General features: G+C 39.9%; 2 protein-coding genes across 5 annotated transcripts in view; one reads left to right on the top strand and one right to left on the bottom strand.

Annotated features, from left to right (window-relative positions):
* Positions 1 to 13,789, bottom strand: part of cfap74 (cilia and flagella associated protein 74) — a 344,912-nt gene extending 331,123 nt beyond the window's left edge. For 2 of the 3 annotated variants that reach the window (XM_057817734.1, XM_057817717.1), the window contains exons 1-4: positions 13,100 to 13,301; positions 12,756 to 12,864; positions 3,122 to 3,173; positions 2,033 to 2,182 (exon numbers count right to left, since the gene is read on the bottom strand). In XM_057817734.1, the coding sequence (XP_057673717.1) occupies positions 2,033 to 2,182; positions 3,122 to 3,173; positions 12,756 to 12,858 (305 nt within the window). In that variant the 5' untranslated portion in view covers positions 12,859 to 12,864; positions 13,100 to 13,301. Of the gene's footprint in view, positions 1 to 2,032; positions 2,183 to 3,121; positions 3,174 to 12,755; positions 12,865 to 13,099; positions 13,302 to 13,698 lie in introns of those variants that run through there. The other variant, XM_057817725.1, reaches the window with a different exon arrangement.
* The window catches only part of gabrd (gamma-aminobutyric acid type A receptor subunit delta), a 73,527-nt gene continuing 61,756 nt past the window's right edge, over positions 13,266 to 25,036 (top strand). Inside the window, exons 1-2 of one of the 2 annotated variants that reach the window (XM_057817748.1) lie at positions 13,266 to 13,340; positions 23,366 to 23,734. In XM_057817748.1, coding sequence (XP_057673731.1) covers positions 23,667 to 23,734 — 68 coding nt within the window. In that variant the 5' untranslated portion in view covers positions 13,266 to 13,340; positions 23,366 to 23,666. Of the gene's footprint in view, positions 13,341 to 13,466; positions 13,486 to 23,365; positions 23,735 to 25,036 lie in introns of those variants that run through there. The other variant, XM_057817757.1, reaches the window with a different exon arrangement.

A 25,036-nucleotide genomic window follows, 5' to 3' on the forward strand; every position in this document is an offset into this window, starting at 1 on the left:
ATTCAGTTTTTTTAATCCTGCGCCATGAAAATGAATGACTTCCTGGACTGACGAAGACTGCTAATGTGACGTCCGCGGGATAATCATCTTTAGTATATAGCCACTACTACAGAATGCAGAACGACTGCGGATTCAGCCTATTTTGAGGTTTATTTTGTTAATTTTTCGCAACACGCCAGCCCCTATGTGCTGCAGGCTTTTGTTGCTGCACCAGGGAGGGCCGTGTGAGCCTTTTTGGGTTTCAAAAATTTCCCGTTGACCACATAAAATGGCCAAAAGAAGTCCGGCAACTGTGGGACCACTGTGAGGTGAGTAAGCTACACTGCTGGCCAAAAGTATTGGCCCCACTGCAATTCTGTCAGACAATGCTTAATTTCTCCCAGAAAATGATTGCAATTACAAATGCTTTCGTAGTAATATCTTCATTCATTTTGCTTGAAATGAAAAAACACAAACGAGTATGGAAAAAAAATTTAAAGTCATTTTCACTTTACACAAAACTCCAAAAATGGGCCGGACAAAAGTATTGGCACCCTTTAAAAAAATCATGTGATGCTTCTCTAATTTGTGAAATTAACAGCACATGTTACTTACCTGTGGCACATAACAGGTGGTGGCAATAACTAAATCACACTTGCAGCCAGTTAAAATGGATTGAAGCTGATTCAACCTCTGTCCTGAGTCCTTGTGTTTACCACAATGAGCATGGAGAAAGGAAAGATGACCAAAGAACTGTCTGAGGACTTGAGAAGCAAAATTGTGAGAAAGCATGGGCAATATCAAGGCTACAAGTCCATCTGAAAAGACCTGAATGTTCCTTTGTCTACCGTGCGCAGTGTCATCAATAAGTGTAAAGCCCATGGCACTGTGGCTAACCTACCTAGATGTGGACGGAAAAATGACGAAAGATTTCAACGAAAGATTGCGGATGGTGGATAAGGAACCTCGACTAACATCCAAACAAGTTCAAGCTGTCCTGCAGTCCGAGGGTCGGCGTCTGGCTGAATAAGGACTCTATGATAGGATACCCAGGAAGACCCCACTTCTGACCCAGAGACATAAAAAAGTCAAGCTGCAGTTTGCCAAAATTTACCTAAGAAAGCCAAAACGTTTTGGAAGAATGTTTTCTGGTCAGATGAGACAAAAGTAGAGTTTCTGGGGAAAAGGCATCGACATTGAGTTTACAGGGAAAAAAAAGAGGCCTTCAAAGAAAAGAAAACGGTCTCCTCAGTTAGACATGGCTGAGGTTCCCTGATGATTTGGGGTGGCTTTGCTCCCTCTGGCACTGGATTGCTTGACCGTGTGCATGGCATTATGAAGTCTGAAGACTACCAACAAATTTTGCAGCATATGGTAGGGCCCAGTGTGAGAAAGCTGGGTCTCCCTCAGAGCTCATGGGTCTTCCAGAAGGACAGTGACCCAAAACACACTTCAAAAAGCACTAGAAAATGGTTAAAGAGAAAGCACTGGAGACTTAAAAAGTGGCCAGCAATGAGTTCAGACTTGAATCCCGTAGAACACCTGTGTAGAGATCTGAAAATAGCAGTTTGGATAAGGCACCCTTCAAATCTGAGAGACCTGGAGCAACTGGCCAAAGAAGAATGGTCTAAAATTCCAGCAGAGCATTGTAAGAAACTCACTGATGGATACTGAAAGCGGTTGTTCACAGTTATTTTGTCGAAAGATTATTCTACCAAGTATTAGGCTGAGGGTGCCAATACTTTTGTCCGGCCCTTTTTTGGAATTTTGTGTAAAATGATAATGATTTTTAACAAAAAAATTCATTCTCTTTTGTGCTTTTTCAATGCAAACAAAATAAATGAAGATATTACTACCAAAGCATTTGTGATTGCAATCGTTTTCTGAGAGAAATTGAGCATTATCTGACAGAATTGCAGGGGTGCCAATACTTTTGGCCAGCAGTGTATTTCCATTTCTTTAGAAATCTCTAGGAACATTTTTTTAAAAATCACATGATGCATTGAGCTTTGAGCAAACAGTGCATTGGTGGCAGCCGGGAACATCACCAAACCTGGCTTTCAACAAGGAGCGTTCCTTCTGTCTCTGGAAGTTGTCCAGCTGGTACAGATTCCGTCTCAGCTTGAACATCCGTGCCGTCGCTGCAAAAGTCCTAGGCTTCTCTTCGTCAGGCTCGCCCGCAAGGTCATCATCACTGTTTTCTCTATTTAGGTGGCAAAATTGAAATTGCAACAGTCTCTGATAATGTTCATTATTTGAGTACCGTAATTTTCGGACTATAAGCCGCTACTTTTTTCCTTCATCTTGAATTCTGCGGCTTATAGTCCAGTGCGGCTCATTTGATGATTTTTTTGGGTTAATAGGTAACAATTTATTACAGAGCGGCATCATAACATTGTCATAAGACTTTCATCGATACTCATGAAATATCATGGGCTTTACTGAATGCTTATGTCGTGAAGTGACATCCGGCAAATTATGTCACTAACTCCATTTATGTCCAGCTCGGATCTTTTACATCCATTCAAAAGTGAGATAATTTGCTGGATAACACAAAATGACATCTGTTATTAGCATTCATTAATGCTCATTACAGTGTCATGTCATAATTATGCTTATCTAATGACAGTCATGTGGGGCCACGGTGAATTAAAGTGTTACCAAATACCATTACTAGCAATTAAAAAAACAACTGGAACAGTAACTGAAGAAATTATTAGCACAGGACATGAATTTTGATTGTTATTTACATCTGTAGCGCTGCAATGCATGCTGGGAGGCATGTTGGACAACAACAGTGTTGACAGCAGGTGGCAGCAGAGGTTGACTGTTTGACAGTGATGGCCAAATTAAGCTTCTTGAAGCAATGAAGCTTTGAAGTCAATTGGTTCAAAGTAATTGGTATGATGCCATTGTCAAATAAAGTATTACTACTGGTTAATATCTTTTTCGTGTAAATATCCCATAATACATACTTAATGAGATACATACATACATAAATACTACAGGACAGCTGCGGCTTATAGTCCGGTGCGGCTTATCTATGAACAAATGCTGTTTTCGTGCCAAATTTGGTGGGTGGCGGCTTATAGTCAGGTGCGCCCTTTAGTGCGAAAATTAGGGTATATTAAAAAGCACTTACTCGTATAACTCTTCTAGCCACTCTAGATCAGGAAGCTCCTCTTTTTCCTCCTCTGGGAGACAAACATAGGAATATTGACTGAAAATATATTGTCATTAAAGCTACAATGTGTACTGTGACTGACTAGCAAGCGCACACAACCTGTTCACAAAAAATGTCACCAATTAATGCTCACTTGTTGATGTTAAGGGGTATTCATAATGTATTAATATGTTCAGTTTAGTGATTAAATGTAGTTTACAGTGTTAACTGAAATATTGAAGGCAGCTTCCAGTGTTTCAAAAATTCAGAAAATGTGGAGTAGTGGAAAAAAGCGGAAGAAAAAGACAGTATTTCCAGAAAGTGACCGATTGTTATTAGAGCAGGTGATTTATGAAAGACAAATTCAAAAGTTTGATGTTTTCTTCTGTTTATTTTGCGCTTTATTAAGAGCTGCTTTTTAGTTTTAGCCAACAGAACAAACTTACAACTTTCAAATGTTGTGATTAAAAAACAAAAGCCTTTGTTTTTTCTGTTGTATCGAACCTGTACTGATCAGTCATCCCCATACCGAGGTACGCACTAAACCGTGACTTGGGTACACAGCTGGGTAGTAACGCGTTACATTTACTCCGTTACATTTATTTGAGTAACTTTTGGAGAAAAACGCCACTCTTACTCAGGGGTGAAAGTGGGCCAAAACGGTCCAGAATGCTGTTTCGGTACAAGAAAATATGATGGCAACTGTCAAAAGCCTATGTAAAAAAAAAAAAGAAAAAAAAAAACTGATAAGCTGCCACCTTTGCGTCTCATCTCCAAGAAGAAAACTACAGTGGCCGAGATGTGTCAGACAAAATGCAAAGTCTTTGCAAACAGAAAAAAAGCAATGACCCTATATGCACACACTTTGCAAAGGAAAAAAAAAACACGAATGCAGGCTGGCACAAGATGACTTCCATTTGCCAAAGCATGACTGCAAGTTGGCAAAAGCACAAACCCCAATTGCCACAACAGGAATGCAAATTACATGTGCATAACCGCAAAGTTACAATTTCTGATGGGGTACAAAAGCTGACAGAACACTGGACCAGTACCAGTACTTAAAGTGCCTATGACAGCAAAAAGCATGTTTATTTCATATTTCATGGGGTATTTTATGCTCCTGAATCAAATAAACCGCTTAGATAAGTGTGGAAGCGATCGATATACTTATTACATTTTATTAATCTCGTGCCAGGAAACTGAGTGACTTCCTGGATTGACGAAGAATGCGAGTGTGATGTCAGCGGGCTAAAGGCTGAGTTATACTTCCGCGTCAGACCTGCGCCGTCAAGGAAGACCCGATTTACGACCCTGCGCCGTAGCCTGACGCGCTCCTATCGATTTTTCAAACTCTAGCATCAGCCTAGCGTCACGTCAACGCATATGACGTGGCGGAAATGGACTGTGATTGGTCCGCTCAGACTGTTGTTTCCGGTTCAGCATGATTGCCATTGTAAAACATTATTTTTCTACACGCAAAAATGGACCAAGCCGACGGGAGTATCATCGAAGAGCAAGTCTCGTCAAGACATTATTATGATTGCCAAATGGCAAGGTCGGCGATTGAAAAAAAAAAAAAAATGGAAAAACCACCGAGACGTGTGTGTTCGGAATCGAGTGGCCACACGAAGCGGTGACCCTGTCGGCCAAAAACTGCCAACTTTTTATCACTTTATGTCATATTTTTGTTTGGTGCACTTCATCATTTATTGTGTACATATGTTTGCTGTGAGTCTGTGACTTATTTACGTGTCACACTTCAAGTTTATGAAGAATAAAGCACAGGTTTGGTGTCAAAAGAGTTGTTTTGATCTTTAATTTTCAGTAACAGACAGTTACCACACGATACCTCATTACTGAGCGAAAGTGCCTTGGTGCTTTTTATGATAACGTTAAAATCAAGGCTCCCAACGCAGTTTGGGAAATTCCATAGACGTCAGAAATCTGCTATGGCTGGTTGTAGGACACGGCAAACAAATCGGGCTGGAGGGCTTTGCAGACCTTGGACACAGTGCTCGACGCCAGTTTGAAGCTAGCCGCCACAGCTAGCTGTCTCCACTCGAGATTAGAACTCTCTGTGCGGCATCAAAAGTCGGCCAGACTGCCTCGAAACCGTCTTCTACGTCACCTGCCCCTCAACATTTGTATTATCAACATTTATTCAATGTTGATGAGCAGAAGATTTACATTCTAGCATTCCATCTTGCATTGGTTATTTTTTCTCCGTTAAAGTACACTAGCGGAAGTCAACAAGCATGCCCCAAAATCGTACAAACATAACGCCACACCACTCTAGTGGCTTGGTGGCGAACTACAGAGCAACGCATTCCCTCACCGCAGAACTATCGAATGCTCATTGACGAAGTAATCACTTCGCCGTCACCGCGACGCAGGAGTATAACTCAGGCTTTACAGAGTAATGCGTTCCCTCACCGCAAAACTATCGAATGCTCATTGAAGCCGTAATCGCTTCGCCGTCACTGCAACGCAGGAGTATAACTCAGGCTTAATCATCTTCAGTATACAGCCAAATGCTACATTATGCTGAACGACTGCGGATTCAACTGATTTGTGGATTATTTCATTTATTTTTCGCATCACTCCAGCCCAATGTGCTGCAGGCTTTTGATGCTGCACCAAGGAGAAGTGTGTGAGCCTTTTTGGGTTTCAAAAAGTTCCTGTTCACCGCAGATAATGGCCAAAACAAATTCTGACAACTGTGGGACCATTGGACTGACGAGGAAGTGAGTAAACTACGTGTTTTGTATTATGTCAAATACTGGGATCATAGCGCACGTTTTAACAAGGAGGTGGCTTGCATTTTGTGGGTGACAATGCTCCCTGTCCACCAAGAAGGCCACTCGGCCGACAACTGGCAGCTTGTCACACACCATGGTCACTTCCGCCCCGTCGGTCCTCTTCGTGTGGCTGCCAATAGACCACTATCCTCGGCTTGGGCTCAAGACCGAGAATGCCCGTTCATTCCCCTCTCTCCCCTGTCTGCCTGCCCGTAATTTAGATTCCCATATGTTGTAAGGATAGAATTGACCCTACCATGATTAAGTCATTTACAGTGATTTCATTATGTTCAGACTTCCATTGACCTTTTCACTCGCTGAATGTGCCAGTCCATTTTTTCCCCTAACTGGCTAATCACGTAACCCCCAAACACACACACGCATTCACACTCCCCGACAGAAATTCAGTACAGCATGCTGCCTCCCCTGCCCCCTTCGAAGACGAGGAATGTTAGAAGTTTTTTTCCCCCGCCAGCAGCAGCCACTTTAAGTAATTTAAAAACGTAAATGTTGTGTTGGTGGGAAACACACCATTAACTTTGCTACTGAAAGTCACACCTGCATCAGAGTTAGCATAACATTAATCTGTGCGAATTTCTCTAACTGCTTTGAGAGAAATATCCTCCTGGATGTTTTCTACTTTTAACGTTAATTAAACTGTAAGAAATGTAGTGAACCAAGGTTTACCTCTTTTCCCCAGTTTTCATTTTTATTTTATTCATGTGGTCTTAAAGCAGCCCAAAGGAGCTTTCATTTTTTTTTTTGAGTTTGGCTGTGCTTTTGGACAAAAGCAGTAGTGTTTTACCTGAAGGAAAGCTCCATTTTTATCTTTTTTGTTATTCCCTGACTAAGAAGTTTTTTTGTTATATTTAATTTAGGGCTGTCAAAATTACCGTGTTAACGGGCGTTAATTAATTTTTAAAATGAATCACGTTAAAATATTTGACGCAATTGACGCACATGCCCCGCTCAAACAGATTAAAAAATATGACAGCAGTGTCATGTCAATTTGTTACTTGTGTTTTTTGTCTCCCTCTGCTGGCGCTTTGGTGTGACTGATTTTATGGGTTGACATCAACAATGGCGAGCTACTAGTTTATTTTTTGATTGAAAATTTTACAAATTTTATTAAAACGAAAACATTAAGAGGGGTTTTAATATAAAATTTCTATAACTTCTACTAACATTTATCTTTTAAGAACTACAAGTCTTTCTATCCATGGATCGCTTTAACAGAATGTTAATGTTAATGCCATCTTGTTAATTTATTGTTATAATAAACAAATACAGTACTTATGTACAGTATGTTGAATGTATATATACGTCTCGTGTCTTATCTTTCCATTCCAACAATAATTTACCCAAAAAATATGGCATATTTTATAAATGGTTTGAATCGCGATTAATTATGATTAATTAATTTTTAAGCTGTGATTAACTCGATGAAAATTTTAATCGTTTAACAGCCCTAATTTAATTTAATTTGACAATTTTGAGTGGTATTCGCAAAAATGTATATTTTTTTGGATTCCTGGATACTTTACAGATGATTAACAAGGCTGAAAAAGCAGTTTCTGTTCTCGTACCCCTCTATAAAATAAACTGCTGTATTTTAAGCCAAAAGAACTGTTGTGTCTCATAGAACAATATGTTTATTTGCTGCCATAGCTGATTCATGGCGCATTAAGTCCCCAAATTATTTTTATTTTGTCCGTTTTACCCTGAAAACCCCCATTTACAGACATCAGGCAACGACTTTTGTTTCAACCCAGCCATAAAAAGAAGATAAGTAATTATATTTATTATTCAAAATGTCTGTCATTCTTATCTTATAATCATTAATTGATGTGTAATATTTTATTTAAAAAAAAAAACGACTTTAAAAAATTATTTACTCGCATATTTTAAAGTTTTAAACCAATTATGTCACAATGAAAAAAAATGGCGTCTGTAAAAAAGTTATGGATATCTATCTCATAACTATCACTTAATTGTTTTTTTTTTTTTTTTTTGTTACTGTCGCATTTTCCCCAATATTTTAGATGATAATGAACCCCCCCCCCCCAAAAAAAAAAGTTAAAATGGTAAATATATGAAAATGAAAATCTCGATTACTCCTTGACGTCTGCGATTTCTGCATTGCAACCCTTGTTATATTACCATGTTTCACCCATAAAATCCAGCTGTGGCCATTCACATCTGTGTCTTGACACTAGATGATATATGCTATATGGAGTTTTTGGATCGAAACAAGGTAAGTATGCGATAATATCTCGTTAAAATTATGGCATCTTTAATTCTGCTCTCGTGTGCTCTCATCTCCAGTTAGGGTTTTGCTGTTAAAAAAAAAAAAATAATTTTTAAATGCCCACCTGTTCAAAATTTTTCTTTCCCCAGAAAATTGACATTTTAAGCTTTCCAATGATGACACGTACAAATCGGACAATTTTGAAATTTGGACAAATTGGGGGTCTCAGAGCGGAACTTTAAGTCACCTAAGTGTTTTCTGCCATATGTTAATATAATTTGTGTTGAAATAATACAATTTAAATTTGCTAATAAAATGTTTCTTTAGCAGTTTTTGAAAACAAAGGTTTGAATCAAACGATGTATCACTGAACCAATACACATGCACTGCAAAAACCCACCTCCTTAAAACTGGAAAAAAAAACTTCGCTTGTTTTCAGTGTAAATCTACAAGAAAAAATAAGTATAACTAGGCCTGCAAGCAGGACTGAACGGGCCCTCGCGCAACTCTGACTCGACTCGCCTTTTTTGGGGGGATTAGAAATACACTCACACACGTAGAAAACAAAACTTGTAGGAGAGGGTCCTAAAAAAAGCGTGGTGCTACTGAGCTGTGCTGCCACGCCCTTACTAAAAACCAAAATGAATCTTCTACTTTGGGCCAATTCGACCAAGTGTGCCACATTCCATGGCCCTATTAGCTGGCTAAGTCCCTGAAAAAATACACTTCTTTTTAATGGTGAACAAAAGTTCGTGACGGTGACAGACAGAAACATGTGGGTATGGGGCTTAAAATGTAGTCTTACAAAAGGTCTTCAAACGGACCAACCTGAAAATAACTGGACGTGTCAGTAAAACTAGTGACTTTCTGTCGCCACTAATAGGTGCTGTAGCGTTGATGCAAATAAGTGGTACAGGAGCCTTCAGGGTATGACTTTCACCAAGCATGGAAAGTTTGGCGCAGATATGTTGTATGTCTGCCAAGTAATGACTGTTCAACATATGTGGCTAGACAAAACTGCGGCGGTAAATTTCACTTTCATGTTTGGACCCATCCGTTTCAATGAAACCTCAATATTTTTCATCAGGCACGTGAACACATGTCATAAGGCTCCCCTGAATCAGGTTTGATGCCAATTGATTTTTTTCCCATGGAGGAGGAGCCTGTCTGGTAAAAAAGGGCGTTCCCTGTTCCTAGCAGGGGGGCGCCAGTCCTAATGGGAAATATTTTAATGCAGTCAAGTTCAGGCTGGGATAATTCACATAGATGACAGATTTGAAAAAGAATCAACCTTGTATTAGGGAGTTATTAGTCATGCTCTGAATTTGGTGTTTTTCCCAAAAAATGGCCGACTGTGGCGCCCTGCCCAGGTCAGGCCAGTGAATGAAAACTCACCATTTTGAGAACTTAAGATATCATATGTTTCATGAATAGTCTCAACAATTTTGAGGAGGATCCAACTAATTCCCTAGGGGGCAAGGTCTCAAATGTGCACCCTGTAAATCAATAAATATTTCACATTCAATCCAAAATACCAGATTTCCTGTTGGTTTGGAACATGAGTGCAAGAGACTTTTTGGAGTGGTTTTGGACAAGGTATAGACCAGTGTTTTTCAACCTTTTCTGAGTCACGGCACGTTTTTACATTGGGAAAAAACCTCGCAGCCACCACAAACCAAAAACGTTCGAAAATTACTTTCTGTACAGTATATTTAATTATAAAATAATTTCTCAATATTTATACTTACCCAGTGTGAAACTTGAGCCTGCTTAGATGAATATAAAGCCGATATCCTGGCAGGAATCTTCGTCAACATCTCTCAGTCTGTTTTTATTTTTTATTTTTTACAACAGTTAGGCTTGAAAAGCTCAGAATAATCAGACAGAGGGACTTAAGCGATGTCTTCAACCGCATCAGGGCCGAGCATCTTGCTGACAATGGCTTTGCAGGCAGGTAGTATTATAATCTCTGCCACAGTGTGGGACTTTTTGGATTTAGCAAGTTCTGCAACAAGGTAACTGGCTTTGAGGGCTTCCTTATTTACCTTTGTAGTTTTTCTCAAAAAGTTGCGTATTTCTCTGTGTTTTCATGAAGGCAAACAAAATAGTCCATAAACTTGTTTTGAAGTGACGGGTGTTTCACCTGGAGATGACGTACCTGCTCGTGCCGCATTCAAGAACTGCTCGGATCTCTAACGTGCCGCGGCACACCGGTTGAAAAACAATGGTAGACTCCCCGAATGTCGTCGCTCTATGTTGAAAAAAACCTAATAGGAGAGGCCTTATTAAAAACTCCTGTCGACACTAGTTGGTCCTGTAGGCTTGATGCAAATTACCCCTAAAGGACCCTTTAGGGCAGGGGTCCCCAATCTTTTTTGCACCACGGACCGGTGTGATTTTTTTTTTTTTTTTTTTTTTTTTTACGAGCCGGTGTTCTGTCAAATTTTGCACCCTCGTAAAATTTTGCTCCCAAAGCTTTTTGGCGGTGAAAAAGCCCTCTTTTATATTCAGTTGGACTCTCAATGTTAACCTAGGGTGCTAAAAAACTATTTACATCATAAACATACATGTGCAACACGAAAATGGTGTAAATTAATGCTAAGTGAGAGAGCTGCGTGTAGTTGCTGTGTGCAGCTAACATGGCAAACGTAAGTTAATATTCCTTTCTTTAAAGAAAGTTTGTAGTGTTTACTTTGGAAACGCTGCATTCGCGGCCATTTTTAATGTTATGCACATGCAAGATTTGTCAGCACACCGGCAATGTGCGGCAGAAAAATACAGCAAATATAAAAAATATCTGTTTTTAGACCCGTCGTGTTCAGTACAGGGAAAAAATAACTCACCCATTGAATCAGTGGGAGGCCTGAGCTTGTTTCGTTGAGACGAGGTGGTCCCATCAAAGTGTGATGGGAGAGTGAGAGAAGCCCGCTTCACAAAGATACGATGTTGGAAATTGTAGCACGGTTTTCAATGCTCTCCTAGCGATACCAGGATATTCCAGAATGACTTTAATTCAGAACCTCGGTAGAGTTGTTGTCTCAAATGTACGCTTAAGGTCATCGTCATTTGTGATCTCTACAAATTGATCATCCTGTTGCACAGACATGCTCGAATCACTCAGGTTTATTCACAAACAGGTCACGAATCGACTCCTTCACAGTTCGTGGGTCTTTAGTGATTGGGAAGTAGCGTAGGTTTGGTTTTCTTCGAGGTTGTAGGCTCATCTTCTGGCTCGTCAGGTGCATTTTTCCTCGTAAAAAATGTGTTTTTCAGTCATTCTAGTGTGGGGGCTAATTATTTCCAGAAACAAATGTGATTTGCCTGCCCTACGTCAGACATGCCGGTATCGGTCCGCGGCCCGGCGGTTGGGGACCTCTGATTAACGGTATGACTCTCAACAAGCCCGGGAAATTTGGCGCAGATATGTTGTATATCTGCCAAGTTATGACTGCTCAAAACTTGTGGTGAGACAAAATGGCTACACTCATTTTCACTTTCCTGTTTGGAACCCTCAACTTCAACATAACCTCAATATTTTTCATTAGGCACCTGAACACATGTCTTAAGGCTCCCCTGATGTACGTTTGAGGTCAATAGATTTTTTTCCATTGGAGGAGGAGCCTGTCTCGTAAAAGAAAGGCATTTCCTGATCCCAGCAGTGGGCGCCAGGCCTAATGGAGAAAATTTCAATGCAGACACGTTCAGGCTGAGATACCTCACATACATGCCAGATATGAAAACGATTGATCCTTGTATCAAGGAGTTATTAGTCATTTACTGAATGTGTCACTTTGCCAAAAAAATGGCCGACTTTGGCACCCCATCCAGGTTGGACCCATTAATGAAAACGCATTATTTTGAAAACTTAAGGTCTCATGTGTCTCCTGAATAGTCTCACCAAGACGAAGACGATCCAACTAACTCCTTTGTCGACAAGGTCTCAAATGTGCCTTCGCACGCTTAGTGCTCGGGCCCTAATTATGTGGCAGTGCTTCCAAGTAAATTTTACTCAGATTTCTTGTAATAAGAACAATAGCTGGTTCAAAACATTATTTGAAAGCATTTTTTCCCCCAAGATTTAGGTGAAAAATGACCAACTTTTAGATGTATGGGCTTAATAATAACACAGTAATATTTACTTAAAGTAAATGGAATAATCTGACGCATTAATCTGTTAACTAGCCTTTAACACTCAAAACAAGATGGAAAAAAATATTCAGATAAATTTAAGAAAAATTATCAGATGAACACGTTATAAATTTGCAGTGTGGAAGTTTAAGCATAAATCAATACACATTTATTTTGCATTAATCATTTAGCCTATCAATTAATTAGGCTCTTATTTTTATTAATGTCCCGTCCCCAGCAAAAAGAGTACAGGCAGGTTATGCTGTTACATTGTCCCTACCTACCTAATATTGAGACCAAACCTACGCCCTTGCTATCCACCCACCCAGCAGTGGGAATTGTTTTGCTCTCAAAAATTTCACGTGATGTTTGGCTCCAAAATATAACAGGCTGCAAATTACTCATGTCGTAATTGCGTTTTTAAGCAAGTATCACTCACCAGTCTCACCATCAATGTCCTCGTCAGAGCTAAATTGATAGCTCGTCGGTTCACAGGTGTCAGAAAACACGTCCCATTCACATAGATTGTCCGAATCCTCCATCTTCCCCTTTGAATGAATAACCGAATAGATTAGCGGAGTCAGTCGCCAACAAAACAACTATCGTATAGTGAAAATTTCCGTGGATAATTATTTGGTCATTTTACATGAACCTGAGGAAGAAGAAGCGAGGGAGTTGGTTTGTTTTCAAAGTAAGGTACTATGTTCTCGGCAGCAAAAACGTGTCGTCAGTAATGCAAATGTTCGCACTGGAAAAAACACAACTAGTTCAAGGATAAGTTACCTCACTAGACCTGTCCGTTCTTCAATCCTCACGTGCTTCTCTCTGCTTTACTTTTTTTTTTTTTTTTTTTTTTTTTTGTTTTTGACTCCGAGTCAGTGAAAGATTCAGGGGATGTTTGGCTGTTTCCTAGGAAACAAGAGAATCAGGAAGTTCACAAAACTCGTCTTCCCCGGAAGCACGAGAAGCTACAACCAATCGGGGGGATCGGATAACCCAGAATGCACTGCTAGAAGCCAAATTGGTACGTACTAGCCATATATTTTTTTGTATAACAGTTAAAAATGTATTTTCTTAAATTTTACTGTCTAATGCTATATACACGTAAAAGTTGTGTTTGAGGGGGAAAAAATCGGATAACCCAGTATGCACTGCTGGAAGCCAAATTGGTACGTACTCGCCAACAAAATAACAACAAACTAACAAAACAAACACATGATAAGTAGTCATCACAAATATTGTATGAATATATTGGTGCATCTTTAAATAAATACTTAAATGTGTCATTAATTCATTAAAATGGGAATTGAATAAATTAAAGTGTTATGAAATGTCATTTATTCATTTAAATACGAATCCATTTATTAATTAAAACAACTTACTGAATTCATTTATTCATTTAAATACGAATCCATTTATTAATTAAAAAAACTTACTGAATTTATTTTTTCCCAGTCAAACTCACTGATCAAAGTCAGTGGGCGGTACTATATGTATGATATAGTACCGGGGTCCTTAACTAGCAGACCACGGTCCACAGCCGGACCATGGCACACCTCTTTGCGGACCCACGGACGAATGGAAAAATGAAAAAAAAAGTTTTCAACATACAACCTTTTTTTAAAATCGCAATCCATCGCTATGCGCTACTATTCTATCGCTAAATTCTGTTTTATTTTTAGTCAGATATATTTCGTGTTCTCACTTCTGTTGTCATATCTGTGGCAACGATGCGCTGATTGGCTGAGAGAGCCTGCGTGGATGAGCTGATTGGCTGAGAGAGCGTACATGGATGCGCTGGTTGGCTGAGAGAGCCTGCATGTTACTAGCTAGCATGGATGGACCACAGCAGTGTCAGCAACCTCAAACATGAGTCGCACCCGGCACTTTGCAAACCATTTGTACATGCTGTCGTGTACTTTATTTTTCATTCAAGAACGTGAGTCATACTGTGAGCAAACGTGATTTATTTATGTATTTCCCCGTGTTACCCCGGCACTCTCGTTGCATGCGGGCAACGTTCAAGATCACAACGTTAAGCAACGTTCACTAACACCACACATGCCAGCAGTAGATCACAGCAATTGCAACGGAGTGCTCACTCAGAGTGTCGTGGGTGTTGGCCAAACATAAGAAGCCGTTCTCTGATTGAGAAATAATAAAAGAGTGTATGACTGAAGCAATGACGGCAATGTTCAAAGGGAAAGAAAAGGAGGAAATTACCACATAAATCAAATCTCACTCTCAGATTTACCAACCACAACACACACTGAAGTACTGGCTGATGATGAGTAAACAGCTTCGTGACTCCCAAATGCCATTTCTCTCATTGAGCAGTGTTTTACAGTTAAACTTACTGTCAACAATTGTTATGTTTGCACCTTAATGACAGGGCTTGTAATTTATGTGCTGAACAAGTGTACATGCACTGTACTACTTGCACGCTTTCATTTTTGTCCAGCAGTGTTTTACAGGACAAAATGTATTGTCAATAATTATTGTTTGCACCTTAATGACAGACCTAGTCAGTTATTTAGTGTACATGTGTAAATGTTGTACTTGCATGTTTTTTTGTTGTATTTTTGTTTTAAGTAAAAAAAAAATTTTTTTTTTGTTAATTTATTTTTATTTAATCCAAATGTACATTTTATTTTTGTTTGGTCAAAAGAAAACCACCTTTACCACCTTCGATCTGCCTTGTACTTGACCTACATTAATAAATGGACCCATGCTTGTATGAGAAAAATAATTGTGGACCTTCAAGATTTATATTTGAGGACCCATGATATAGTATATATTTTTTACATTAAATGAGCTGGTGTTTTAATGAATTAACACATCTGCACATTTATGAATTAGCGCATTTAATGACGCCCCCCCCCCCCCCCCCCCATTCTAATTTTAATTGATTAATGACACGTTTAAGTATTTACGGAGCTCCTAAACTTTAGGAGCTAATATTTATAATAAAATTTATTAAAAGTTAAGCAATCTGTTGCACACCAGATTGTTTTTAGTACGTACCAGAAACTGTCTGGTAAACATTTTCACTATATAGCATTTAAGCTAGCGGACTTTTGCTATGCAAGTTAGCCAATTGTTGTAAACATTAGCATTATGTTGCTTAGTGTGACACTATTTTGATTTCCAAAAAATAGGACATTCGGCCCTGCCTGGAGATACTTAAATTTTATTTGAAATCCACTCAAAGATGCCTTTAAAAAAAAAAAAAAAAGAGAGAAAAAAAAGCCTCTTCTGTATTGTTGAATCCTTGAACAAAATAATTGCTGTCTTTTCAATTCTTACTGTACAAATAAATATCTGACACACAGTTCTAAATAATACATCTTCTGTAGAAAATCCAGCCACAACAAAAAGCTCATTTTTCTTTCCAGTGACATAATGTAAAACAAACCGTAGCCTCAAGACTATCACGACAGTTGTCGTTGACAAATTGTTATTCCCATTCATTATTATTGCCATTCAATGTTCTAAATTGCATGCAAACAATAACAGAAATAAGCTGACAAACAATTCAACCAGCATGTTTCCAAACGCAGCAGCTCAGAACTACATATCCCTTCATGCCTAGCGCGGCTTCCCTCACTGACAGCTAGCACCGGTAGCCAAGGCAAAAATCAAACATTGCTATAAAAGTTTACAACAGCGGTCTCAAACCGACTCCACAAAGGGCCGCAGTGGGTCCTGGTTTTTGTTCCAACAGATCCAGCACAAACAGTTCAACCAATGAGGTTTCTACTAACATAAGCAGCACCTGATTGCAATCAACTGATTACACTTGTAAGAAACCAGATTGGTGAAAAGGTATTTGTCTCGTTTGGTTGGAATGAAATCCAGTACCCCCTGCGGCCCTTTGAGGACCGGTTTGAGACCACTGGTTTACAATCATCGGCATTGTAAGCGATGTAACTGAAAATCAATAAGAAATGACGTGAAATGCCCCAAAAAGAACTCATTGCCAACCATGGGCTGCCACTGAAGGCCATACAGTCACGTGAAAAAATTAAGAAACCACATGAAATAATCAGTTCTTATTAAGAAATGTTCATGTATCAATGTCTGATCTTTTTTTCTTTATATCTGGAGTAGTAAACAACAAAAATTAACATTGTTTTACTCATTATAGCAAGTATATCAACAAAAATGCATATTCTGAGAAAAAGTTAGGACACTAATAGGTAGTGTAACCCCCTTTGGCTGAAGTAACTACGGTGAGACACTTTTTGTAGCCATCTACCAGTCTTTGACATGGGTCTGAAGAAAGTTTGCCCCACTCCTCAACGCAGAATAACTTCAGCTTGGAGATGTTTGAGGTTTTTTTTTTTTGCATGTACAGCCCATTCCAAATCACCCAATGGGATTGAGATCTAGGCTTTGACTCGACCATTCCAGGACTCTCCATTTCTTCCTTTTCAGCCAGTCCTTGGTGGATTTACCGGTATGTTTCGGGTCATTTTCATGTTGCAGAGTCCAGTTTCGCTTCAGCTTTAAATTTTTCACAGATGATCTCACATGTTCCGCAAGCACCCTCTGATACACGATAGAATTCATGGTGGATTCTATGATGGTGAGCTGGCTAGGTCTTGCTGCAGCAAAGCATCCTCAAACCATGACACTTCCACCTCCATGCTTCACAGTTGGTATGAGATATTTTCCTGGAATGCTGTATTGGATTTATGCCAAACATGTCCTCTGTTCTGGTGTCCAAATATTTCAATTTTAGATTCATCTGTCCAAAGAACATTATTCCATAAGTCCTGGTCTTTGTCTACATTGACTCTGGCAAACTTCAGTCTGGCCTTCATGTTCTTCTTGGAGAGCAAAGGTTTCCTCCTTGCACACCTCCTATGAAGGTTAAACTTGTGAAGTCTCTTTCTGATTGTAGAGGCATGCACTTTCGCATCAACAGTAGTAAGAGCCTGCTGTATGTCCCGTGATGACATTTTAGGGTTTTTGGAAACTTCTTTTAGCATCTTGCTGTCTGCTCTCGGGGTAAACTTGCTTGGACGGCCAGACCTGGGAGAGTTGGCAGTTGTTTTGAATGTCCTCCACTTTTAGACTATTTTCCGGACAGTGGAATGGCTTATTTTATATTCTTTCGAGATCTTTTGAAATCCCTTACCAGACTCATAAGCGTCAACAATCTTCTTTCTGAAGGCCTCAGACAGCTCCTTTGATCCCACCATGGGTTTTTCTCTCACTTCAACAGTCAAGGGCACAAACTAAATGTGAGGTATAAATAAGGCAAGCCTCCCTCAAAACGCTGGGTAATGATGTTCTAATCATGTGCACCTGATGTGATACCTTTGTGTGTGATTTTAGCCATTTTAAGTGGGACTGAATGTGGGTGTGTCCTAATTTCTTGCTCAGTAGAAATTGCATTTATTTAAAATGACATTTTACAGAAAGTTATTAAAAAATTGTATAATTCTATTACTTGTCTCAAGATCAAATATCCACATGATCAAATATGTTAGAAAACACACAGGCTTCCTTAGGAAGTCCTAATGTTTTCACATGACTGTAGATGTCCAATCCGTTTGAAGTGGGAGGGATGGCTTCCACCTCAAATAGATTGCACGTCTACTGATGATAAACTCACAGCTGAAGGTTGAAAATAGCTTGTTTATGTGTTTATTGTAGAATATCGTAGAATGATATCCTTATCCCATAATTATTGTATCACCACATCGTGAGAACATTGTTATCGTGAGCCTTGTACTGTATCGAAACTAATTGGAATACAGGGTCAAAATAGAAACAACGTCTTGGTTCAATTGCTTCTTCAGGTTGCGTAAAATAATGAAGCATTTTAAAACACAGGTATAAAATTTGAACACAGAAATTGCCCTCCCTTCACCAGCACTTCCAATGTCATACTGACATGTTATTACTTATATTTCTAAAGCAACATTCAGCAAAAATGTCTGAACTGGTTCAGAAAGAAGGATAAATCTGTGAGGTATGCAAAATCTTTTGTTACACATGCCAGATACTGTCCCCTATCTGATGAAGCTGCGCTGGGAAAAGACATTGACAGTGCATTCTAGCTGATCGCTATTGAAGCGGGACAATTTTCTTCATTTGACAGCGTCTATCCATTTTCTATACAGCTTATCCTCATTAGCATTGTGGGTGAGTTGGAAGCTATCCCAGTTGATAAATGATTTAGCGCAGGGGTGTCAAATGTGCGTCCCGAAGTGTTCTTCCGCCTGACAGGCACGGTGTAGCTCATTCATACTGTACATACTAAAACCACCCAAATATTTATAGGTATTCATATTTTAAGCGGTTCATGTTTAAACATGTCCAGTTTTCAGCTGCAGAAGGATGCATACAACTTCCCTGGACACCCCGCGTACATCAATTTATGTATACATTTTTATTATTTTTGTGGCATTCCTTAGCAGACGAGAGAGAATTCGTATTCTATGTTCATCATTCTTGCGACTATTTCCCACTGTTGTTCATACAGTGCCTTGCAAAAGTATTCAGCCCCCTTGAATCTTTCAACCTTTCGCCACATTTCAGGCTTCAAACATAAAGATATGAAATTTAATTTTTTTGTCAAGAATCAACAACAAGTGGGACACAATTGTGAAGTGGAACAACATTTATTGGATAATTTAAACTTTTTTAACAAATAAAAAACTGAAAAGTGGGGCGTGCAATATTATTCAGCCCCTTTACTTTCAGTGCAGCAAACTCACTCCAGAAGTTCAGTGAGGATCTCTGAATGATCCAATGTTGTCCTAAATGACCGATGATGATAAATAGAATCCACCTGTGTGTAACCAAGTCTCGGTATAAATGCACCTGCTCTGTGATAGTCTCAGGGTTCTGTTTAAAGTGCAGAGAGCATTATGAAAACCAAGGAACACACCAGGCAGGTCCGAGATACTGTTGTGGAGAAGTTTAAAGCCGGATTTGGATACAAAAAGATTTCCCAAGCTTTAAACATCTCAAGGAGCACTGTGCAAGCCATCATATTGAAATGGAAGGAGCATCAGACCACTGCAAATCTACCAAGACCCGGCCGTCCTTCCAAACTTTCTTCTCAAACAAGGAGAAAACTGATCAGAGATGCAGCCAAGAAGCCCATGATCACTCTGGATGAACTGCAGAGATCTACAGCTGAGGTGGGAGAGTCTGTCCATAGGACAACGATCAGTCGTACACTGCACAAATCTGGCCTTTATGGAAGAGTGGCAAGAAGAAAGCCATTTCTCAAAGATATCCATAAAAAGTCTCGTTTAAAGTTTGCCACAAGCCACCTGGGAGACACACCAAACATGTGAAAGAAGGTGCTCTGGTCAAATGAAACCAAAATTGGACTTTTTGGCCACAATGCAAAACGATATGTTTGGCGTAAAAGCAACACAGCTCATCACCCTGAACACACCATTCCCACTGTCAAAAATGGTGGTGGCAGCATCATGGTTTGGGCCTGCTTTTCTTCAGCAGGGACAGGGAAGATGGTTAAAATTGACGGGAAGATGGATGCAGCCAAATACAGGAACATTCTGGAAGAAAACCTGTTGGTATCTGCACAAGACCTGAGCTGAGACTGGGACGGAGATTTATCTTCCAACAGGACAATGATCCAAAACATAAAGCCAAATCTACAATGGAATGGTTCAAAAATAAACGTATCCAGGTGTTAGAATGGCCAAGTCAAAGTCCAGACCTGAATCCAATCGAGAATTTGTGGAAAGAGCTGAAGACTGCTGTTCACAAACACTCTCCATCCAACCTCACTGAGCTCGAGCTGTTTTGCAAGGAAGAATGGCCAAGAATGTCAGTCTCTCGATGTGCAAAACTGATAGAAACATACCCCAAGCGACTTGCAGCTGTAATTGGAGCAAAAGGTGGCGCTACAAAGTATTAACGCAAGGGGGCCGAATAATATTGCACGCCCCACTTTTCAGTTTTTTATTTGTTAAAAAAGTTTAAATTATCCAATAAATTTTGTTCCACTTCACGATTGTGTCCCACTTGTTGTTGATTCTTGACAAAAAATTAATATTTTATATCTTTATGTTTGAAGCCTGAAATGTGGCGAAAGGTTGCAAGGTTCAAGGGGGCCGAATACTTTTGCAAGGCACTGTATTTGTCCATTTTATTTGACTGTTTGGCAGATATTTTTTCTAATGTTATATATTCAGTGATTAGATTTAGCCATTGGTTCATGCTAACGTTTTGTTTGTTTTTCCAATTCAGCAATATTGTGATTTTCTGTTTTTTTCCCCCACATTCTGTCTCTCATGGTTGAGGTTTGCCCATGTTGACAATTACAGGTCTCTCTAATATTTTCAAGTGGGAGAACTTGCACAATTAGTGATTGACTAAATACTTATTTGCCCCACTGTATATAGAACTAGATGCGAAATGACAGACTCGCCGGCGTTAGTAAACAGTCGTCATCTTAAAGCAGTAGACTTCTCTGGAAGGCTCTGTTGTAGCGAAGCTTCCTAGCAAACCTAAGTACCTTTTTATCCAAAATACTCCTAAATCGGTAAACTCTTGACTTGAATCTATCTTTAAATGATGAAACAGTTTTAAAACTTTCACATGTCGAAAGTAGACAGAAGGGAACTAATGCAATAACGGGATCAATTTTAACAACTTTAACAGTTGATTCACAACATTAAATGACTTCCAAACATAGCAAAGGTTACAATCTAGTAATCACAATATCCCTGTGTCTAAGTTTAGGGTAAAGAATTGGGCTAGGGCCTATTGTCCCAAAAACCCTTTGAACTTCAAATAGTGTGACCTGTGTTTTTTTTTTTTTTTTTTTTTTTGAATTAACGAAAGAAAAAAAAAAAAAAAAACAGTTCAATTCAATCAGTTAATATAAACACATTTGATGTGAAAGACATTATAGAATGGATCATGTAATAACGTGTAAAACATGAAAAGCAAGACCAGTTACTTTGCCAAGTAACTAGTTACTCTTTGAAGGAATCTCACCTTCTAGCCAGACAGCCGGAATCACGCCAGCCGAACCGCAATACCCACGCTGGCGCAACTCCAATGACCCTGGCTGGCGAGACCCTGAAAATCCGGTCAGAAGGCCAAACTCCGCGCATTCATTTTAGTCTTAACACTTTGAAACTTCCATTCCAACTTCCACTTCCATTTTGAAAGGTTTAAAGAAGGCTTACCGAGGACAAGTTAAAATTTTATTCGGGTCGACAGCGATCAAACTGAAAGGCGAAACAGACTCAGGCGAGGATGCAAACTCGTTCCAAGATCACCATATCACACCCATCAACAAAAGATGACAAAAGACTCGCAGGAGAAAAGATTAGTTAAATATTCAGTCTTTTGAAGGCTCTCGCGGGGCGGGGTGTGGGCAGGAAGAAGGTTGGGTTTGGGCGTTGTTTAAGATTATTGTCTGTTTGTGGATTGGACAGGAGGATTCGGGAGTTACTGTTGTCCGGGCAACGAGAGTCGTGGATTTTGCCACCTCACCGGCAAAGGGTCTCTTGGAGTCTTGTCAGTCGTGTTATCAGTTGGATATCGGGTGTTCTCCTGTGTTCCTTGTTTTGTGGACTGTCCGGGAGAACTTCCGTGATAAGAAGGCGTCGTGCATCTTTTATGCCCTATATTCTGCTTGTTTTCCTTAAACTATGGTATAAATGCTATTTATTATATATTGGGTGTGTTAGAGTAATACAAACAGTTAGACGGTGCCTATGAGAAAAGGTATTATCTCCTTCAAGGCTTAACATATTCTGTCCATTTTGTCCACATCAAGTAAAAAATGTTAAGTTATAGTTTTAGTGAGGAGGAAATCCTCTCCAGAATGAAAATCTCTCTAACGATGTCAAACCAGTCCTCTGTTGTTGATCTTTCAGGTTTGAGCCACTTTCTTGTCAATGCTTTTTTGCTTGCAGCCAACAGAATGTGGATGAGTTTCTTTTCATTACAGCTAATTTGTTGCACATATACGTATTTTACATAAGTAAATGGTAGCAAAGGACATAGGAATATCAAAATTAAAAATCTTTTATAGATGATAATGAAAATCCAACGAGTATTTTTGAATAACCACACATTCCCAGAATATATGGAAATGGTTTGCGAAGAGAGCCCCTTTGACGCTGTTGTGGCAAAATCCACAAACCTCATTGCCCTGATAACAGTAACTCCCGAATCCTCCCGTCCAATCCGCAAACAGACAATAATCTTAAACAACGCCCAAACACACCCCTCTTTTGCCCACAGCCTGACCCACGAGAGCCTTCAAAAAGACTGAATTTTTAAGTAATCGTTGTCATTTTTCTCGGTAACCTATTGTTGACTTGTGATATGGTGACCTTGGATCCTCGCCTGGGTCCCTCTGTGCTATATGATTGCTGTCGACCTTAATAAATTGTCAACTTGTGCTTCGAAGCCTTTTTCCAGCTTTCAAAATAGAGTCAGTACAAGGGGTTAAGACTCAGGTGAACGCGCGGAGTCTGGCCCTTTGGCCGGGTTGTCGGACTCTCGCCGGCCCGGGTCGTCGGAGTCTCGCCGGCCCGGGTCGTTGGATCTGTGCCAGCGCGGGTCTGGCGGTTCAGCTGGCGTGATTCCAGCAGTCTGGTTAAAGGGTCAGATTCCTTCACCCTGAAATGGCCAAAAATCAACAGCTAACCCAATATCTACAGGAAGTGACCGCGAAATGCCTCAAAATCAACAGGAAGTGACCCGATATACCAACCATGACAGCATAGCTGCCATCACTTTTGTACATGCTACAGTAATTTCTTGTCCAGGAGGCAAGGCAATAGAATCATGATGAACATCCAGTCAGTGACAGTGTTAAGTTGTCATGATGGAAAGCCAGACACCATATGATCTAATGGGGATAACTTGTGTATGTACCACCACATTATGTAATTCTGTATTATAATATCCTACAGTCCCATTTTCGTGTCTATGTAGACAGATTGAGTGTGTGGTGTTAAAATGTCAAACCAGGGCGGGAAGAACAACAGATTAGTAAATCTCTCTCTCTCTCTCACTCTCTCATTGCTGTAGGAGGAGGCTGCACTGCGCTGCTGTCGGATCAGTCCGTTGCAGTTTGGAGCTAGATCCACGCGCTTTTCCTCCGGTGCGCCTTCCCCTTGCGCGCTTTCAGACAACATGGTGCCATCATCATCATCATGACGACCGCAATTGTTTTCATCAGCTTCAGACGCGCACTTTCACTTTATTGTTCCTCGCGTCATTTGATCACCAGGAGAGTCTCTTTAAATAACATCTAAAGAGCTCCGGCGTCAATTTTCACTGAGGAAAACTTATTTTTATCCAGTTTTTTTTTTTTGGACCACATGTGAAGATGGATCTGTCCAATTTTATGCTAAGCACGATGGCTCTGCTCCTGGTCGGAAAGGATCTTCTCACCAGGTGAGATGAGGTTCTTACAGGTGTTCAGATATATTGGTGATTCGTTTTTGGTTCGCGGTACATGTTATAGATTCGTGTGGATTTGACAATAGCACTGAAATATTCGTATTCACAGACAGTCCTCTTAGTTAAAGTGAATTGGATGTCTGTAGTTGTCAATGTAAACCAAAGAGTTCATTTTGGGTGACTTCCTTGTCGTTTTAGGTTACTTGTGGGTCACTTCCTATACATTTGGGGCATTAAGGGGTCAGGTCATGTACATTTTGGATCATTTCCTGTTGGTATTAGGGCGTTTTCAGAGCCGCTTTCTGTTTATTTGTCACTCCCTGTAAATTTTACGTCACTTCCTTGTCATGTTTGGGTACTTACGGGTCACTTCTTGTAAATTTTGGATCCCTTCCTGTTGATTTTAGGGAATTTCCGGGCGTCCATTGATCATTCCCGTTGATTTTAGGGCTTTTGAAGGCTACGTCCTGTTGATTTTGAGTCACTTCCTTGCAATTTTAGGGTACTTACGGGTAGGCATGTGCCAGTTAGCAGTTTCAAGGTTTATCGTGGTATTAAAACGTCATGGTTTCAAAACCACAAACATTTTCCATCATACTGTAATACGGTATTAGCTACAGTGGCATGAAAAAGTATCTGAAGCTTTTGGAATTCCTCGCATTTCTATAAGGAATGATTGGCCAAGAATGGTGTTCATGGGACGACTGCACGGAGGAAGCCACTGCTGTCTAAAAAAACCCTCATTTTTGCTCGTTTAATGTTCGCCAAAAGGCACTTGGACACTCCACAATTGTTTAGGCAAAATATTTTGCGGTCTGATGAAACCAAAGTTGAATTGTTTGGGAGTAACACACAACGTCACGTGTGGAGGAAAATTGGAACAGCTCACCAACATCATCACCTCATCCCCACCATGAAGCATGCTGGAGGGAGCATCGTGATTTTGGGCTGTTTTGCTACCTCAGGGACTAGACAACTTGCAATCATTCATGGAAGAATGAGTTCAAAAGTTTATCAGGATGTTTTGCAGGAAAACTTGAGGCCCTCTGTCAGACAGTTAAAGCTAAAAAGAGGATGGATGCTGCAACAAGACAATGATCCAAAACACAGAAGTAAATCAACTTCAGAATGGTTTCAGAAGAACAAAATACACATTCTCAAAGTCCAGACTTGCACCCCATTGAGATGCTGTGGCATCACCTAAAGACAGCGGTTCATGCCAGTCATCCCAGGAATCTGACTGAACTACAGCAGTTTTATAGAGAAGAATGGGCTAAGACTAGTCCTGATCAATGT

The sequence above is a fragment of the Corythoichthys intestinalis genome, chromosome 2 (genome assembly GCF_030265065.1).
Source record: "Corythoichthys intestinalis isolate RoL2023-P3 chromosome 2, ASM3026506v1, whole genome shotgun sequence".
In the NCBI taxonomy this organism is placed as follows: domain Eukaryota; kingdom Metazoa; phylum Chordata; class Actinopteri; order Syngnathiformes; family Syngnathidae; genus Corythoichthys; species Corythoichthys intestinalis.